This window comes from Staurois parvus, unplaced genomic scaffold (genome assembly GCF_062004578.1).
Source record: "Staurois parvus isolate SC_StPar_1 unplaced genomic scaffold, SC_StPar_1.0 ptg000578l, whole genome shotgun sequence".
Classification (NCBI taxonomy): domain Eukaryota; kingdom Metazoa; phylum Chordata; class Amphibia; order Anura; family Ranidae; genus Staurois; species Staurois parvus.
The window spans coordinates 6,226,974-6,247,269 of NW_028318374.1; the positions used below are offsets into that span (position 1 = coordinate 6,226,974).

At 46.8% G+C, this 20,296-nt stretch overlaps 1 protein-coding gene across 1 annotated transcript in view; it reads left to right on the forward strand.

Annotated features, from left to right (window-relative positions):
• Nucleotides 1-20,296, forward strand: part of AK5 (adenylate kinase 5) — a 316,529-nt gene that overhangs the window by 39,090 nt on the left and 257,143 nt on the right. Inside the window, exons 2-3 of the mRNA XM_089692186.1 lie at nucleotides 1,097-1,283; nucleotides 4,518-4,685. Coding sequence (XP_089548312.1) covers nucleotides 1,097-1,283; nucleotides 4,518-4,685 — 355 coding nt within the window. The remainder of the gene's footprint in view (nucleotides 1-1,096; nucleotides 1,284-4,517; nucleotides 4,686-20,296) is intronic.

Genomic DNA, 20,296 nt, shown 5'->3' on the forward strand with positions numbered 1-20,296 from the left:
CTGCGCCGCCATTCGCTGTCAATCACCCAGTCCCGGACGAGCATTACTCGCCGGCACCCGGTGATCCCCGAGTATTACTGAAAGGGGAGAGACCTGTGTATAAACAACACAGATTTCTCCCTTGGCAGCTCCTGCACACTGCTTTGTATGGCTCTGCATAGTAGAGCCATACAAAGCAGTGTGCTTACAGTGAAGCAAACACACACAGCATATGATGTGAAATGGCACACAGTTAACCCTTTGATTGCCCCAGATGTTAACCCCTTCCTGCCCAGTGCCATTAGTACAGTGTCAGTGCTTTTTATTAGCACTGATCGCTGTATTGGTGTTACTGGGGTTGTCAGTGACACCAAGTTAGTTCCCCCCAGTGTCAGAATGCCTGACGCAGACCCGCTATAAGTCGCTGATCGCCACCATTACTAGTTTAAAAAAAAATTCCAATATATATACCGCCGTTTGTAAATGCCATAACTTTTACGTAAACCAATTAATTTACATGTATTGGGATTTTTTTAGCAAAGACATGTAGCAGAATACATTTATGATGAAATTTGAGTTTAACATTTTTTTACTGGACATGTTTAATAGCAAAAAGTCAAAAATATTGTTTTGTTTTTTTCTCAAAATTGTTGGTGTTGTTTTTTTGTTTATAGCGCAAAAAATAAAAAACACACAGGCAGTCAAATACCACCAAAAGAAAGCTCTATTTGTGGGGAAAAAAGGACGTGAATTTCATTTGGGTGCAGTTAAAGTGTCAGTTAAAGTGACGCAGCGCAGTATTGCAAAAAATGGCTTTGTCAGATGGGGTGAGGGGAATCCTCTGGAGGGCAAGTGGTTAAATTTGTTGTGGTCTATCGGCACCTTTCCCACAAACTTTCCCACAAATTCTTTTCACACGAAGTGAAACAGAAATAATTTCTTCTATGTTCATTTTCACCTCGGATAATTGCTCATTCAGAACAGCAGCAGATTAGTTCTCAGTTGTAAACTCATTATCTGATTGCTCGTGTTCATTGCAATGGCAGCAACACAGACCCAAGTAGATCAATATGAAATAAATTGCATTCACCCTGAATATTCTCTTCCAACCTTCCAGGGCCTTCTGAATGGATTAATGTACTACAGGCCAGATGATCCAGTGGATTACTTGGAAAACTGCTTACAAAAAGTGAAAGAGCTGGGAGGGTCAGAGAAGGTGAAGTGGGACACGTTCGTGGGTCCGGATAAAAGAAACTTACCGCCACTCAACGGTGGACAGGGTCGACGGGCGTTCTTCAGAAACGGTAATTCATAAGGCTGTTCATTTATCAAAGTTTAACTCCAGGAAAACCACTAAATACCTGGCAGGGAAGGGAGAAGGGGTCTGATCTGTCTCTGCGCGGATTCCATTTCATGTACAGTTGTGTCCAAAATTATTCAACCCCCACTGAAATTGAGTGTTTTGGCCAGTTTGACATTGCTTTTGATCATTCAGTCATCTTGCTTACATTTACATTAAAGAGGCACTTGTAGGTCAGACAAATATAACATAACAGTTATAATGAAATAACCACAAATGTCTTTTCTGTGCTCACAGCATTATCAGTTTTATTCAACCCCCAAGTGACATTCAATCTTAGTACTTAGTACAGCATCCTTTTACAGTTATAACAGCTTTTAAACGTGAAGCATAGCTTGACACAAGTGTCTTGCAGCGATCTACGGGTATCTTCGCCCATTCTTCATGGGCAAAGGCCTCCAGTTCAGTCACATTCTTAGGCTTGCGCACTGCAACTGCTTTCTTTAAGTCCCACCAGAGGTTCTCAATCGGATTTAAGTCTGGTGACTGCGATGGCCACTCCAAAATGTTCCAGCCTTTCCTCTGCAACCATGCTCTAGTGGACTTGGAGGTATGCTTGGGATCATTGTCCTGTTGAAAGGTCCAACGTCTCCCAAGCCTCAGGTGTGTGACGGACTGCATCACGTTTCCATCCAATATCTCCTGGTACTGAAGAGAATTCATGGTACCTTGCACACGCTGAAGCTTCCCTGTACCTGCAGAAGCAAAACAGCCCCAAAGCATGATTGACCCTCCACCATGCTTCACAGTAGGCAAGGTGTTCTTTTCATCATAGGCCTTGTTCTTCCTCCTCCAAACATAGCGTTGATCCATGGGCCCAAACAGTTCTAATTTTGTTTCATCAGTCCACAGAACACTATCCCACAACTTTTGTGGTTTGTCCACATGGCTTTTGGCATACTGCAGTCGACTCTTCTTATTCTTTGGAGACAGCAAGGGGGTACGCCTGGGAGTTCTGGCACGGAGGCCTTCATTACGCAGTGTGCGTCTTATTGTCTGGGCTGAAACTTCTGTACCCACATCTGACAAATCTTTTCTCAGTTCCTCAGCAGTCACACGGGGACTTCTCTCCACTCTACGCTTCAGGTAGCGCACAGCAGTCGAAGTCAGCATCTTCTTTCTGCCACGACCAGGTAGCGTTTCAACAGTGCCCTTTGCCTTGAATTTGCGAATGATGCTTCCTAAGGTGTCTCTTGGTATGTTTAACATCTTTGCAATCTTCTTATAGCCATTGCCCTTCCTGTGAAGAGAAATCACCTCTTCTCTTGTCTTCCTGGACCATTCTCTTGCCTTCACCATGTTTGTAACCACACCAGTAAATGTCTAGAAGGAGCTGAGTATCACAGTCATTTTAAAGCTGCCTAATTGGTGCTTATTATGCTTGATTGCTGCTCGGTGACATCCACAGGTGTTTTCAATACCTGATGGAAAGCACCTGTATGAACCTCTGTTCTTCAGAGTGGTAGTCTTTAAGGGGTTGAATAATTGTGGCAATGAAGAAACCACATAAGAACCATTTACTACTGTATTACATAAACAATTGATGTCATTTTAGTTGCATTTGGGTAGTTACAACGTCCTTGTAGGATTTGATTCTGAATACAATTCCAAATGTACACTATAGTCCCTAAACCCCTTTACAGCATTGGGGGTTGAATAATTTTGGACACAACTGTACAAGTCTCTTCTCCACCCCCAGCCTGTGACTGGACAGTGAAAGGAGAAGAAGTACACTGATAGGCTCAAATTTTTGCCACTCTACCCATATGGAAGAAAAATATATTTGAAATACTACAATTTGGGCCATATTCAATATATATATATATATATATATATATATATATATATATATATAGCATGTTGAAATGCATTTTTGTTACAAAATATTTTTAAAAATACATTTCAAATATACTGTATGTCTTTAAAAATACAAATATACATTTTTGGAATGCATTTACAAATATATGTTAAAATTACTTTTTTATATGTTAAAAAAAAATCTGAAGAGCATATTTAAAAAAAATATTTTTAAAGATCTGTCTCCTATATTTTGTAATATATAAAAAACACATTTCAACATGCAGTGTGTAAATGTATGTGTGTGTGTATGTATATGTATGTGTGTATGTATTTGTATGTATATGTATGTGTGTGTGTGTGTGTGTGTGTGTATGTATATGTATGTGTGTGTATATATATATATATATTTTTTTTTTGCATGTTGAAATGTGTTTTTTATATATTACAAAATATATGAAAAATCTTTTTAAAAATATATATATTTGGGAAGAATATTTTAAAAATATATCTCAAATATATTTTTCTTCCATGTGGGTATCCTCTCCACCTGCATGCTTCTTGCATTGCAACACACCTAATTGGCTCCTTTTGCTGCTTCTCCCACCCCCTGCCTAAGCCCTGCTGTACATGGACTGCAGGGGGCTGGTACCAAGTATACGAAATTCAAAATCATGTACTACACTGCTTACATTTACCAAGATAAAATTAATAACCTATAATTGAATATGGATCTGCAAATATTTGTGTCTCCTATATCGACCTATAGTTCAGCTTTAAGGGATCAGTTCACCTTTTCAGAAACAAAATTAAAAGGTGAACTAACATCCTACACTTCTTCCCCCCCCCCCCCAGTCCCTGCTTCACTTCATGGGTGGTACAGTTTAACCGCCCTTTGCAGTAGTCCTGGGGTTTGAAATCAGTGTGGTCTTTCCATCTTTCCTGTCTTTCCTTCAGTTCTGATTGGTCAGTGCAGTCATGTGCTGGTGCTAGTCCATCAGAAACCCTCTGATCCTTCCGGTGTCCCTGGGGAAAGGAGAGGAATAACAGATTGTTCAAACCCAGGACTGCTGCAACAGGCTGTGTGAATGGTGAAGCTGTATCATCCATGGAGTTTAGTACAGCGGGGAGCCGGGGTGGGGGGGGGAGTGGCTTGGAAGTATTTTTTTCCTAAAAAGGCGAACTTGCGCTTTAACATTGTTTCTATTTTCTTCTACAAATTACATCAAATTTAACATTTTATTTTTTAAATCGAATTATTAACTTTAAAGATATGGTGTAGGCAAGTATAAAAATGTAGTATTTCCTTCAGTTGTAATTAAGTCATATATTTTTCTGAATTCTTCCCTCATATTTTCATACCCTGATATTTTTGTTCCAGTATTGCCAGAAAGTTGCAACTTTCCTTATCGGAGATATGATCGGCTGCCTCCTATCCACCAATTCTCCATAGAAAGTGATACAGACCTCTCGGAAACGGCAGAACTGATTGAAGAGTATGAAGTGTTTGATCCCTCCAGACCACACCCACAAATCATACTGGTAATTGGTATGTATACATTTTCAAAGGGAAACTGCAAAAGTTTTGGGATACATTTTATTTTTAAAATTTGCATGCTTTCAAACCGATATTTTACCTTTTTTATATTGCTTTTTTTTCTATTAATATATCATCTGAAGTTTATCAGTTTATACAGGGTGCAGCCATGAAAAAAGATGCACTGAGCACTATGGCAAAGCTCTTTGCCTTCAGGATCTCTTTCTGATTGATGCTTCATACTGCCTTGTCTGAACTGAACAGGCAGGGAGGGAAGAAGAATGGGTCACTGCTCTGGCATGTTTAGATCTGTATCTAAATTCTGGCTTGAGCTACTGAGCTTTTCAACAGAGCAGCTAAGGCTAGTCATAGATGTATTGTTTTGTTTTTTATTTTCCAATCAAACAGCAGGCTGATCAGAAAAATAACGGCTGGATTTCCCTATCTACACAAGCGAGGCGGCTGGAGGAATCGTCTCTGCTGTGCTGTTGTATTCTGACAGTGGGGACTCCACTGTCAGAATACATTGATCAAAGCTGCAGCTGATAATCAAATGGAACTTTTTCAACATCCTGTTTGACAAAAGTCCAATTGTTAGGTTGATTTCTGTCAAGTGGGAACGGGCATAGATGGATGGACATTCGGTTGGTCTCTTCAGAACCAGCTAAATTTTGATCCATCTATAACCATCTTAACACCTTCATGCCGGATACCGGAACTCCTCTTCACGCCGGGAGGTGGGCGGGACGGGGCTTAGTGTCATGTGGCTGCCGTGACGTCACGTCACAGCCGGTCACATGATCGGGAAAGGTCCCGATCGAAAGAGCGGACCAGGACCTTTCCGTGAGTACCGCACATGTGTGCTGGGAGCGCGCAGGGCGCGCTCTCAGCACATATGTTTTTTGTTACATGAACACAAATGTGTGGCCGCTCGGCGTCTAGGCCCAGACGCCGGGAGGCTGCACATTTGCGTGCGGCCGGCGTGAAGGGGCCAAAGTGGAATTAAACTCAAAAGCAAACATTTATTATTTTGCAGCTTACCAATTTTTAGATGTGATGGCTGCATTAGTTTACTACTTTTTTAGGGTTTCTTTCTTCTATTTTCACCTGCTGATCCAGCCAGTAAGTTTGTTGTTTTTTTAAAAGAACAAGCCTTCTTTCAGAAGTATTAGATTTCAGGGATGAGACTAACCATTCACACTCCAATGAGCCATCACGCCTTCAACTTACTTGCAAGTGGTTGTAAACTTCAGACATGAATTATAAACAAAGCATATCCCTCTATAGTGTGTCCTTGTTTCAAATAAAGGGGTTATTCCTCTGTATTGTGTACAAAATGCTGTTTGATCCTGTCTTCTCTGCCACTCCTTTTGTTGAAATGACCACCTGATACAGATTGTACCCGTGGTCACATGCACATGCCTAGTTTGGTGTGTATTGCTAGAGAGTTTTTTTTTCTTGGGTGGGTGCATGCAATCAGCACTGTCCAGACGGAGGGTCAAAGGTTTCACATCCTCCTAGAGCAGAAAGAAAACTCCAACCCACAACAGTAAAATCAGCCTATATATGCAGTAAAGCATGCTTGTTATACACACTCTGCATTGTGTAAAAAGGCAGTTTGATCCTGATTTTTCTGTTCCTCCCCTTGTCTAAGCTGCCACCTCTTATCTCCTGATAAGACAGACTGAACTGTTGGCATTTTGCACATGCTCAGTTTGGTGTGTATTTCTAGAGAGGTTTTTTTTCTTTTCTTGGGAGAGTGCATGTGATCAGGACAGGGCCAATCAGCACTGGTCAGACAGAGGTCAGGGATTTGCATCCTCCTAGAGCAGAAAGAAAACTCCTCCTACACGTTTTAGTTAGTGCTTGGCTGGACACTGATAGAAGTCACAAGACTGCTCTAACTGCTGATGAGAAAAGGTATTTAGCAGTTTATATTTACTATAATGATTGCATTTCCATGTTGTGTGTACTGTGGGAGACCAGATATAGTGAATGCAGGGTCCGGGGAGACCAGATATAGTGAATGCATGGTCTGGGGAGACCAGATATAGTGAATGCAGGGTCCGGGGAGACCAGATATAGTGAATGCATGGTCTGGGGAGACCAGATATAGTGAATGCAGGTTCCTGGGTTTATTAACATTTTTCAGTTTTAGCAAATCTGCTCCAAAGGGAAAAAAAGGTGAAAGGACAGGGACCTCCAGCACACAACTGCTTCAACAGTGATTGCTGCTGCTCTGCTGCTTAGTGAATGCAGAAGGCTACTCGCTTGGCACAGGCATCACTCAAAGAACACTTTGCATTTACTCAATAAATACAAATAGTTCTCTGAGTGGATGAGGTGAAAAGGTGAATCAGTGATGTCATGATCTGCACCTCGTCCAATCAAAGAATGATTTGAACTCATTAAGAAAATAAAGTGTTCTCTGAATGGTGCCTGTGCCGAGTGAACAACCTCTTGTATTCACTAAGCAACAGGGCAGCCACCTGACTCATTGGTGATGCCTACTACAGTGATTTCCACAGGGATCAGCCAGGTATGGCACATATACTTACATTGGTCAAAGCTTGGAAAAAATGCAAAGAAAACCATACCTATGCGTCTGCATTTGGCCTCCATGTACAAAATGGTGAGGTGTTGTTTATAAGCTGAGATTCAGGTGTAGGCCTTCTTCTTACCATTGGTAACAGTGTATTGAATACTAATTTATCCCCCATATGATTTTCTAAGTGTCCGTGGGACATAGTCATTTGTAGGTCATGAGGTGGGAATCTCACTGTATTCTAAAGGGTTCCTCATAAGGCTTTCCCCACGTTTTATGGTAGGAATGACCGTGGTGCCAGTCACATACTTGTCATCATTCTCTGACCTGGAAAAGTAGAGTTCATACTGAAGTCTAATTGTTATGACCAACAGCTGCACTTTTCTGGGTTTAGTAATAAGACTGAAGTTGTTTAGAAGTATATAGACTGCTTTTTGTTGGTTCATGCTTGGCTGTAGCACATATTATGTAGATCTGGAGGTGCTTACGTTGCAATTGTAATTCCACTGATGGTTTCCATCAACACCCCCCATTGCACTCCCTTAGTGGGCTAATCCATTTCTCATCACAGCTCCTGGTCAGGACGGTTTTGTGACGGTGTGGTGCCCTCCAGTTCCCATCTGCTTCCATGCGCAGATCGTAAGCCCTTGTACATGTTTTTTCAAAGTTATGTGATATGGATTGAATTGGTGATACCATTCCTACAAGTTTTATTATCCTGAAGAAGTCAATGCTGCTTCACGAAACGCATCGAGATGTTGCGCAGAGAGCTTGTGCTATGTAGTTTATGGATCATATAGATAAGCTGTTGTTACTTGTTTACATTTTATAAACGTAGTATTTGATACATCTGATTTTTTGGAATAATCTTGATATGTCTTTTTTCAACAATAATAATAAAGAATGTGATCTTTTAACTACAATTTAGTGTGCCTCACAAAGTCCCTTGGGCAATTCTCCTTTTTAATACTATTAGCGATGCCTACTAAAGTGATTTCCATGGGGATCAGCAAAGTATGGCACATACATACTTACATTGGTCCAAACTTGAAAAAATGCAAAGAAAACCATACCTATGCGTCGGCATTAGACCTCCATGTACAAAAATGTGAGGTGCTGTCCATAAACTGAGATTCAGGTGTAGGCCTTCTTCTTACCATTGGTAACAGTGCAGTGAATACTGATTAATCCCCCATATAATTTCCTAAGTGTCCATAGGACATAAAGTCATTTGTAGGTCATGAGGTGGGAATCTCACTGTATTCTAAAGGGTTCCTCATTGGGCTTTCCCCACATTTTCAGGACAGTTTTGTGCCGGTGGGTTGCCTTTCAGTCCCCATCTGCTTCCCTGGGCGGTTCATCAGCCCTTGTACATGTTTCTTCAAAGTTGTGTGATATGGATTGAATTGCTGATACCATTGGTTATACCATACCTACAATCTTTATTATCTCCTGAAGAAGGGAACACTGCTTTTAGAAACGTGTCGAGATGTTGCACAGAGAGCTTGTACTATGTAATTTATGGATCATGTAGATTTAGCATTGTTACTTGTTTACATTTTATAAACTTGGTATTTGATGCATCTGATTTTTTGGAATGAATATTTTAATGTCTTTTTTCAACAATAATAATAAAGAATGTGATCTTTTAACTACAATTTAGTGTGCCTCACGAAGTCCCTTGGGCAATTCTTCTTTTTAATACTATTAGCGATGCCTACTACAGTGATTTCCACGAGGATCACCCAGGTATGGCACATACATACATACTTACATTGGTCCAAACTTGAAAAAATGCAAAGAAAACCATACCTATGTGTCAGCATTAGGCCTCCATGTACAAAAGGGTGAGATGTTGTTCATAAGCTGAGATTCGGGTGTAGGCCTTCGTCTTGCCATTGGTGCAGTGAATACTGAATAATCCCCCATATGATTTCCTAAGTGTCCATAGGACATAAAGTCATTTGTAGGTCATGAGGTGGGAATCTTATTGAGTTCTAAAGGGTTCCTCATAAGGCTCATGGCAGGAATGGCCGTGCAACCAGTCACATACTTGCTATTATCCTCTGACCTGGACAAGTAGAGTTCATACTGAAGTCCCATTGTCATGACCAACAGCTGCACTTTTCTGGGTTTAGTAAAAAGGCTGAAGTTGTTTAGAAGTATATCAAATGCTTCCAAGCAGTGGCCACATGAAACAAGCTCTATTTAAATATTTCATGAAATTACTGTACTTCAAGCCTGTCAGAAAAATTCATTATGACTGGTGTCTGGAGCAGCATCCGTCATATGTCCCAGAAGACCTCGCTGCACTTTGAATTTTTGATGAATCGTATGTTTAATAGAGATGAGTGAACCAATTTGTGTAAACCTGGATTTGAGCTAAATTGGGCCAATTGGCCCAGTGCAAATAGCCACAAATTATATGGTTATGGAAGTAATTCCATGCCTCTCTTTAGAACATACAATATAAAACACAAAGTGAACAGCAGTAACAAAAAAAAAAAACAATAAAGATAAAATAGCACTTGAATTGCGTCCCTTATTATTCATTTCGATAAATGTGTGAAATTACACCGGCATTTGTTATATAATTCATAGCAAAAACAATATATAACACAAATTAAAAGCTTATTAACCTGACAATGAAAGGACTCTTGTGTCAAAAATGTAAACCAAATCTACCCAAGTGAAGTTCAAACAGAATCTACTTCTCTGGTTCTTTTCCGGGCTTCCCATCCTTGGTCTTCATGCCCCAACATTTTCCCTGTGTCTGCACACCCTTTCCTATAACCAGTATGGGTATGCTCATGTCATTAGCCCTCATCACTGTGGTTGCCATTTTTGTATGGGGCTTATGTATAAAAAGTGTGCTAAAAAGAACATTTCTTGGTGATGATGCCAACCAATCAACTTCCACTTGGCATTACTGCAAAGCAGATTTGGATTTGAAACGAGGAATTTTATTGATTTGTACGGGCAACAAGCAATGTCCTTATAAACACATATAAATAATATAAATAAATATGCTCAGTGAAAAATTAATAAAAAAAACCCTTCATTAAATTATAATCATAATAACTTCAAATTAAAGTCCAAAATATAAAAATCAAAAACAAAACGTCCAAAATATATATATCCAATATCCCTTTTAAAATAAAATAAAAATAAAAAAATAAAATAAGTACGTGTTGTCCAAAATTGATTCAAGTGTAAAAACTCTCAGCTGCTTGCAAAACCTTGATTACCTCAAAAAAAAAAAAAAAAATATACATAAAGGGTCTTTATCATTATGTCCAATGATGAAACGCGTCAAAGGGAAGTGACGTCAGACGCATACGAGTAACCGGAAGTGAAGAGGCGGCCATCTTGGAGAGGGCAAAAATCGGCTGTTATTTGCGATTAGGACTCTCCTGGATTCTGGATGGCAGAAAGGTTTTTATATGTTCTATGCGATTGAAAGATGTTTCTAATGTAAGCAGTACTATTAAAAGTTTGGATCTTAGTATGTGGCAATATTACACTATGATCTGTTCCTTATATATGGGTATCTGAATGGCGCATATGGTGGAAACATATCTGAGGTGCTAGGGTGGAAGGATCCATACAGTGCTATGGGACCAAAGTAAACCCTGAGGACATCTGCAGGAGGATTTATTTCATCGTGCAATTTTCTGGGGATTGAGATCAAAGCAAAAATTATTTTGAATATTGGTAAGAGTATTTACTCCTTACCCTAATAGAAGTGTACACTGTGTTGTGAGTTTTTGGAGCACAGTAGAGTGTTTTCACATACACGTTTTTGCACTGTATATTGCATGTGTATGTGGTTTGATATACACACCTGTTTTTCACTTGGGTGATTATTATTGGAGTGATTTCACATGTAATTTTTTTGATTTATAAAGGATAATGCACTTTGTATATTTTTGGTTTTTTTTGAGGTAATCAAGGTTTTGCAAGCGGCTGAGAGTTTTTACACTTGAATCAATTTTGGACAACACATACTTATTTTATTTTTTTATTTTTATTTTATTTTAAAAGGGATATTGGATATATATATTTTGAACGTTTTGTTTTTGATTTTTATATTTTGGACTTTAATTTGAAGTTATTATGATTATAATTTAATGAAGGGTTTTTTTTATTAATTTTTCACTGAGCATATTTATGTTTATATTTGTGCACCTCTAAGGGTGAAGTGTGCTTAAAAAGTAATTGGGTAGAAATAGTGATTTATATTTACTTTCCTTATAAACACACTTTTCATACATAAGCTCAGGGCTTTTTTTTCTTGGGGAACAGGGTGGTAAGCAGTCCCAACACCTTCCAGCAGTAAATGTATGTACTTGTGAGGGATGCTGGGGTATGTGGGAGGGTCTATTGATGCTGGCTGATGGGAGATCTATTGATATAGAGGGGAGTGAGTGTAGTGTTGCTAGGGGGGCTATTGTTGCTGGTGGGGATCTATTGTTGCCGGGGAGTCTTTGGAGTCTTTCTGGAGAGGGGGTCTATTCTTGCTGAATGCTGAGGGATTCATTGTTTCTGGGGGGTCTATTGTTGTTGGTGGGGGAGATATTGTTGCTGGGTGGGGTCTCTTGTTGCTGGGGAGAAGAAGAATGTCACCAGCACACCAAGGGACCTCCAATATGGGTGCAAAGCTTTAATAAGCAATCACATGGTTACAGCAAGAGCAACGTTTCGGAGTCTCACAGGACCCCTTCATCAGGCATGTGATGGGTGGGTGTGATTGCTTATTAAAGCTTTGGACCCATACTGGAGATCCTCAGTGTGATGGTGACATTCTTTTCCAATTCTTCTTGGTTCCAGCCGATGGTCGCTGTAGCACCCACTTACACATACAGCCATCTTTTAAAGCAGAAACGTGTGTTGGGATGTGCAATTTTGTTGCTGGGGGGATCTACTGTTTTGAAGGAGGTCTATTGTTGCTGGCTGCTGGGGGATGTATTGTCACTGGGGGTGTTTATTGTTACTGGTGGGGGAGCTATTGGGTGCGGTCTATTGCTGCTGGGGAGATCTACTCTTTGATGTAGGTCTACTATTGCTGGCTGCTTGGGGATCTATTGCTGGGGCAGTCTATTGTTGCTGGAGGGGGAACTTTTGTTGCTGGATGGGGTCTATTGTTGCTGGCTGCTGGGGGTTATTGTTGCTGAGAAGAATCTATTGTTGCTGGGTGGTCTTTTGGAAGGAGGGAAGGGACAAGGGATAGTGCTCAGGTAGATGGGAGACAGGGATAATGGGTGACTTGGGGATGGATGGGTACCTAGAGAAGAAAATCCCTGCATTAGCCTCCTGGGCTTTGTACACATGGGCTCCATCTTGTATAAGACCCTTTTGTACATCAGATTTTTTCCAGAGGATTTTCAGCATAACAACCAGGTGTGCTCATGTCATCAGCCCCCATCAGTGGTTGCCATATTTTTATTGGTCTTGTATATAAAACGTTTACTGAAAAGAACATAAAATGAGATAAGATCGTGCAGTAAGATAAGAGGGTCAGAAAGGCACCACCAGAAATTCTAGTCTGGATATATAATCATATATGGCTGAACCCATGCATATAAACTATTTTGCCAAAAGTATTGGGACACTCCTCCAAATCATTGGATTTAGGTGTTCCAATCCCCTCCATGGACACAGGTGTATACAATCAAGCCCCTAGACATGCAGACTGCTTCTACAAACATTTGTGAAAGAATGGGTCGCTCTCAGGAGCTCAGTGACTCCAAGCGTGGTACCGTGATAGGTTGTCACCTGTGCAATAAGTCCATCCGTGACATTTCCTGGCTACTAAATATTCCACAGTCAACTGTTAGTGGGATTATAACAAAGTGGAAGCAACTGGAAACAACAGCAACTCAGCCATGAAGTGGTAGGCCATGTAAAATGACAGAACGGGGTCAGCACATGCTGAAGCACACGGTGCGAAGAAGTCACCAACTGTCTGAAAAGTCAATAGCTAAAGACCTCCAACCTTGGTGTGGCCTTCAGATTAGCACAACAACAGTGCGTAGAGAGCTTCATGGAATGGGTTTCCATGGCCGAGCAGCTGCATCCAAGCCTGACTTCACCAAGTGCAATGCAAAGCGTCGGATGCAGTGGTGTAAAGCACGCCACCACTGGACTCTAGAGCAGTGGAGACGTGTTCTCTGGAGTGACGAATCACGCTTCTCTGTCTGGCAACCCGATGGATGAGTCTGGGTTTGGCGGTTGCCAGGAGAACGGTACTTGCCTGACTGCATTGTGTAAAGTTTCGTGGAGGGGGGATTAAGGTGTGGAGTTATTTTCAGGGGTTGGGCTTGGCCCCTAAGTTTCAGTGAAGGGAACTCTTAAGGCGTCAGCATACCAAGACATTTTGGACAATTTCATGCTCCCAACTTTGTGGGAACAGTTTGGGGATGGCCCCTTCCTGTTCCAACATGACTGTGCACCGGTGCACAAAGCAAGGTCCATAAAGACATGGAGGAGCGAGTTTGGGGTGAATTAGAGCGGAGACTGTGACCCAGGGCTTCTCCCCCGACATCAGTGCCTGACCTCACAAATGTGCTTCTGGAAGAATGGTCAAACCTTCCCATAGACACCCTCCTAAACCTTGTGGACGTCCTTCCCAGAAGAGTTGAAGCTGTTATAGCTGCAAAGGGCGGGGCCAACTCAATACTGAACCCTACGGACTAAGACTGGGAGGCCATTAAAGTTCATGTGTGTGTAAAGGCAGGCCGACCAATACTTTTGACAATATAGTGTGTGTAATTACAAGCTATACACAGAAACAATTTTTTTTAAGACATTGAAGTGGACTTTGTATTAGAAATATGTTAAGTGCATCCATGCAAAGTAACACGTCTCCATGTAACATTCTCAGGTAATTATTAGCTGTCATAGAGATAACAGTCCCCCCCCCCCCCTTTGACAATGTCTTCATCTGCTCTCCTCTCCGGAAGGAGAGGGTTATTCTTGTTCAGGCATCATCCAGAATCACCATCTACTTTCTGGATTGAGATGATGTTCAGAGATGACACTTGTGAATCCCAGTGTCTGTGCAGATCATGGCTTTGTTCACAAATGACAAGGGGTGGGCAGGAGGGGCAGCGGTTCCGTGTGTGGGGGGAGCACATTAACACTGTCGCTGTGTGCATAGAGAGGGGGAGAGAAAGGGGCAGGGTAGTCAACAGCACTGACATGGACCACCAACACAGGAAAAGGGTTAATTAAAGTGGAACTTCACTCTCTCAGTCAACATGGATTATTTGGAATCCTTATGCTCCTAGCACTAGTAAATAGATAGGAAAGTATATCATATTTACTTGTTTTAAACTGTTTTTGCATTTCTTCCATTACTTTCTGGTTTCTTGCCTAGGCAAATGATGTCACACATCCCAGGAGTCTTCAGGAGCGGAGGAGGGCTTTCCTCAGCTAAGCACACCCTCCTGACTGCATGCCTGAGCTAAGGGCATATTGATTCCAGGAAGTAAATGCTAGATGAATCATATGCCCTTAGTCAAGATGGCCACAGTCAGACATGCTAAGGGGTGTTTTTCAAAGTTCACAGCAAACTAAAGCATGGAGACATGGATGGATAGGGGAGTTTGAATATTGAAAATGAATTAAAATGCATTTTTGGTTTTTGAAGCTCAGATGCAGTGTAGTTCTGCTTTAACATTTCAACTGATCACCAATAGTGGGGGGGATGGCGGTTTAATTAGCACGGCCATGGACCATCAATGCAAGAATGAGGTTAACAGCATTGCCATCGACTACCAATGCATCCACCCGATTAAATAGCACTGCCACTGACCACCAATATGGGGTTATTATTGCGGTCACTGGCACCTATTTCAAGGGCTATTATTTCAACAACTGACACACGCTGGGGGCTACTACTGCAGTCTCCAACACCCAGGGCTTTTTCTCAGTGGGAATGAGGGGGGATGCAGTTCTGCCACCTCCAGCACTGAATGTATGTTAATGTTAAGTGATTCTGAGGTGTGTTGGAGGGTCTATTGACGGGGGATCTATTTTTGCTGGGGAGGTTACTGTTACTGTTGTGGGATCAATTGTTACTGAGGGGTCTTATGTTGCTGGGGGGATTTACTGTTAAGAGAGAAGTCTATTGATGCTGCCTGCTGGGAGATCTGTTATTGTTGGGGTGGATCTATTGTTGTTGGGGTGGTATTTTGTTGCCGGGGGTCCATTATTGCAGGAGTGTCCATAGTTGCAGGGGGATCTGGTGTTGCTGTAGGGTCTAATGTTGCTGAGGGAGGATCTATTGTTGCTGGCTGAAGGGGTCTGTATTACTGCTTTTTGTGCTATCATTAACAAATTCCATAGCACCTCCAAATGATACTTGGTACTATATTTTCTAAAAGGGGTGGTACTGGGAGGTGGGTAGGGGCCAGGGACGGGGGTCGGAGGTGGGTAAGGGGCTGGAGCCAAGGGGCGGTGGTCGGAGGTGGGTAAGGGGCTGGAGCCAAGGGACAGTGGTCGGAGGTGGGTAAGGGGCTGGAGCCAAGGGACGGTGGTCGGAGGTGGCTAAGGGGCTGGAGCCAAGGGACGGTGGTCGGAGGTGGGTAAGGGGCTGGAGCCAAGGGACGGTGGTCGGAGGTGGGTAAGGGGCTGGATCCAAGGGACGGTGGTCGAAGGTGGATAAGGGGCTGGAGCCAAGGGACGGTGGTCAGAGGTGGGTAAGGGGCTGGAGCCAAGGGACGGTGGTCGGAGGTGGGTAAGGGGCTGGAGCCAAGGGACGGTGGTCAGAGGTGGGTAAAGGGCTGGAGCCAAGGGACGGTGGTCGGAGGCGGGTAAGGGGCTGGAGCCAAGGGACGGTGGTCAGAGGTGGGTAAAGGGCTGGAGCCAAGGGATGGTGGTCGGAGGTGGCTAAGGGGCTGGAGCCAAGGGACGGTGGTCGGAGGTGGGTAAGGGGCTGGAGCCAAGGGACGGTGGTCGGAGGTGGGTAAGGGGCTGGATCCAAGGGACGGTGGTCGAAGGTGGATAAGGGGCTGGAGCCAAGGGACGGTGGTCAGAGGTGGGTAAGGGGCTGGAGCCAAGGGACGGTGGTCGGAGGTGGGTAAGGGGCTGGAGCCAAGGGACGGTGGTCAGAGGTGGGTAAAGGGCTGGAGCCAAGGGACGGTGGTCGGAGGCGGGTAAGGGGCTGGAGCCAAGGGACGGTGGTCAGAGGTGGGTAAAGGGCTGGAGCCAAGGGATGGTGGTTGGAGGCGGGTAAGGGGCTGGAGCCAAGGGACGGTGGTCGGAGGTGGGTAAGGGGCTGGAGCCAAGGGACGGTGGTCGGAGGCGGGTAAGGGGCTGGAGCCAAGGGACGGTGGTCGGAGGTGGCTAAGGGGCTGGAGCCAAGGGACGGTGGTCGGAGGTGGGTAAGGGGCTGGAGCCAAGGGACGGTGGTCAGAGGTGGGTAAGGGGCTGGAGCCAAGGGACGGTGGTCGGAGGTGGGTAAGGGGCTGGAGCCAAGGGACGGTGGTCAGAGGTGGGTAAAGGGCTGGAGCCAAGGGACGGTGGTTGGAGGCGGGTAAGGGGCTGGAGCCAAGGAACGGTGGTCAGAGGTGGGTAAAGGGCTGGAGCCAAGGGACGGTGGTTGGAGGCGGGTAAGGGGCTGGAGCCAAGGGACGGTGGTCAGAGGTGGGTAAAGGGCTGGAGCCAAGGGACGGTGGTTGGAGGCGGGTAAGGGGCTGGAGCCAAGGGACGGTGGTCAGAGGTGGGTAAGGGGCTGGAGCCAAGGGACGGTGGTCGGAGGTGGGTAAGGGGCTGGAGCCAAGGGACGGTGGTCAGAGGTGGGTAAAGGGCTGGAGCCAAGGGACGGTGGTTGGAGGCGGGTAAGGGGCTGGAGCCAAGGGACGGTGGTCGGAGGTGGGTAAGGGGCTGGAGCCAAGGGACGGTGGTCGGAGGTGGGTAAGGGGCTGGAGCCAAGGGACGGTGGTCAGAGGTGGCTAAGGGGCTGGAGCCAAGGGACGGTGGTCGGAGGTGGGTAAGGGGCTGGAGCCAAGGGACGGTGGTCGGAGGTGGGTAAGGGGCTGGATCCAAGGGACGGTGGTCGAAGGTGGGTAAGGGGCTGGAGCCAAGGGACGGTGGTCAGAGGTGGGTAAGGGGCTGGAGCCAAGGGACGGTGGTCGGAGGTGGGTAAGGGGCTGGAGCCAAGGGACGGTGGTCAGAGGTGGGTAAAGGGCTGGAGCCAAGGGACGGTGGTTGGAGGCGGGTAAGGGGCTGGAGCCAAGGGACGGTGGTCAGAGGTGGGTAAAGGGCTGGAGCCAAGGGACGGTGGTTGGAGGCGGGTAAGGGGCTGGAGCCAAGGGACGGTGGTCAGAGGTGGGTAAGGGGCTGGAGCCAAGGGACGGTGGTCGGAGGTGGGTAAGGGGCTGGAGCCAAGGGACGGTGGTCAGAGGTGGGTAAAGGGCTGGAGCCAAGGGACGGTGGTTGGAGGCGGGTAAGGGGCTGGAGCCAAGGGACGGTGGTCGGAGGTGGGTAAGGGGCTGGAGCCAAGGGACGGTGGTCGGAGGTGGGTAAGGGGCTGGAGCCAAGGGACGGTGGTCGGAGGTGGGTAAGGGGCTGGAGCCAAGGGACGGTGGTCGGAGGTGGGTAAGGGGCTGGATCCAAGGGACGGTGGTCAGAGGTGGGTAAGGGGCTGGAGCCAAGGGACGGTGGTCGGAGGTGGGTAAGGGGCTGGAGCAAAGGGACGGTGGTCAGAGGTGGGTAAAGGGCTGGAGCCAAGGGACGGTGGTTGGAGGTGGGTAAGGGGCTGGAGCCAAGGAACGGTGGTCAGAGGTGGGTAAAGGGCTGGAGCCAAGGGACGGTGGTTGGAGGCGGGTAAGGGGCTGGAGCCAAGGAACGGTGGTCAGAGGTGGGTAAAGGGCTGGAGCCAAGGGACGGTGGTTGGAGGCGGGTAAGGGGCTGGAGCCAAGGGACGGTGGTCGGAGGTGGGTAAGGGGCTGGAGCCAAGGGACGGTGGTCGGAGGTGGGTAAGGGGCTGGAGCCAAGGGACGGTGGTCGGAGGTGGCTAAGGGGCTGGATCCAAGGGACGGTGGTCGAAGGTGGGTAAGGGGCTGGAGCCAAGGGACGGTGGTCAGAGGTGGGTAAGGGGCTGGAGCCAAGGGACGGTGGTCGGAGGTGGGTAAGGGGCTGGAGCCAAGGGACGGTGGTCAGAGGTGGGTAAAGGGCTGGAGCCAAGGGACGGTGGTTGGAGGCGGGTAAGGGGCTGGAGCCAAGGGACGGTGGTCAGAGGTGGGTAAAGGGCTGGAGCCAAGGGACGGTGGTCAGAGGTGGGTAAGGGGCTGGAGCCAAGGGACGGTGGTCGGAGGTGGGTAAGGGGCTGGAGCCAAGGGACGGTGGTCAGAGGTGGGTAAAGGGCTGGAGCCAAGGGACGGTGGTCGGAGGTGGGTAAGGGGCTGGAGCCAAGGGACGGTGGTCAGAGGTGGGTAAAGGGCTGGAGCCAAGGGACGGTGGTTGGAGGCGGGTAAGGGGCTGGAGCCAAGGGACGGTGGTCAGAGGTGGGTAAAGGGCTGGAGCCAAGGGACGGTGGTCAGAGGTGGGTAAGGGGCTGGAGCCAAGGGACGGTGGTCGGAGGTGGGTAAGGGGCTGGAGCCAAGGGACGGTGGTCAGAGGTGGGTAAAGGGCTGGAGCCAAGGGACGGTGGTCGGAGGTGGGTAAGGGGCTGGAGCCAAGGGACGGTGGTCAGAGGTGGGTAAAGGGCTGGAGCCAAGGGACGGTGGTTGGAAGCGGGTAAGGGGCTGGAGCCAAGGGACGGTGGTCGGCGGTGGCTAAGGGGCTGGAGCAAAGGGACGGTGGTCGGAGGTGGGTAAGGGGCTGGAGCCAAGGGACGGTGGTCGGAGGTGGCTAAGGGGCTGGATCCAAGGGACGGTGGTCGAAGGTGGGTAAGGGGCTGGAGCCAAGGGACGGTGGTCAGAGGTGGGTAAGGGGCTGGAGCCAAGGGACGGTGGTCGGAGGTGGGTAAGGGGCTGGAGCCAAGGGACGGTGGTCAGAGGTGGGTAAAGGGCTGGAGCCAAGGGACGGTGGTTGGAGGCGGGTAAGGGGCTGGAGCCAAGGGACGGTGGTCAGAGGTGGGTAAAGGGCTGGAGCCAAGGGACGGTGGTCGGAGGTGGGTAAGGGGCTGGAGCCAAGAGACGGTGGTCGGAGGTGGCTAAGGGGCTGGATCCAAGGGACGGTGGTCGAAGGTGGGTAAGGGGCTGGAGCCAAGGGACGGTGGTCAGAGGTGGGTAAGGGGCTGGAGCCAAGGGACGGTGGTCGGAGGTGGGTAAGGGGCTGGAGCCAAGGGACGGTGGTCAGAGGTGGGTAAAGGGCTGGAGCCAAGGGACGGTGGTTGGAGGCGGGTAAGGGGCTGGAGCCAAGGGACGGTGGTCAGAGGTGGGTAAAGGGCTGGAGCCAAGGGACGGTGGTTGGAGGCGGGTAAGGGGCTGGAGCCAAGGGACGGTGGTCAGAGGTGGGTAAGGGGCTGGAGCCAAGGGACGGTGGTCGGAGGTGGGTAAGGGGCTGGAGCCAAGGGACGGTGGTCAGAGGTGGGTAAAGGGCTGGAGCCAAGGGACGGTGGTCGGAGGTGGGTAAGGGGCTGGAGCCAAGGGACGGTGGTCGGAGGTGGGTAAGGGGCTGGAGCCAAGGGACGGTGGTCGGAGGTGGGTAAGGGGCTGGAGCCAAGGGACGGTGGTCGGAGGTGGGTAAGGGGCTGGAGCCAAGGGACGGTGGTCGGAGGTGGCTAAGGGGCTGGAGCCAAGGGACGGTGTTCGGAGGTGGGTAAGGGGGCAGAGCCAAGCGGGGAGTTCCTGCACCTATTCTCTGAGAAAAAAGCCCTGCTAACACCATTGCAGAGGGTTATTAATGCATCCACTGTAACTCTTCTGCTGTCAGAATACACTGATCAGCAATTGCAGGCAATGGCTGCAGCCGCTGATTGACAAAATTTTGCTAACATACTGTACATGACTAAATGTATTTTTAACTATACGCAGTGTAAATACCTGCTGACCTGATATCCGCCTCCTGTAATCCCTGTACAGCAGGGCTGGAGTGAGAGGAAGAGGCAGCACAAGAAACCAATCAGTTC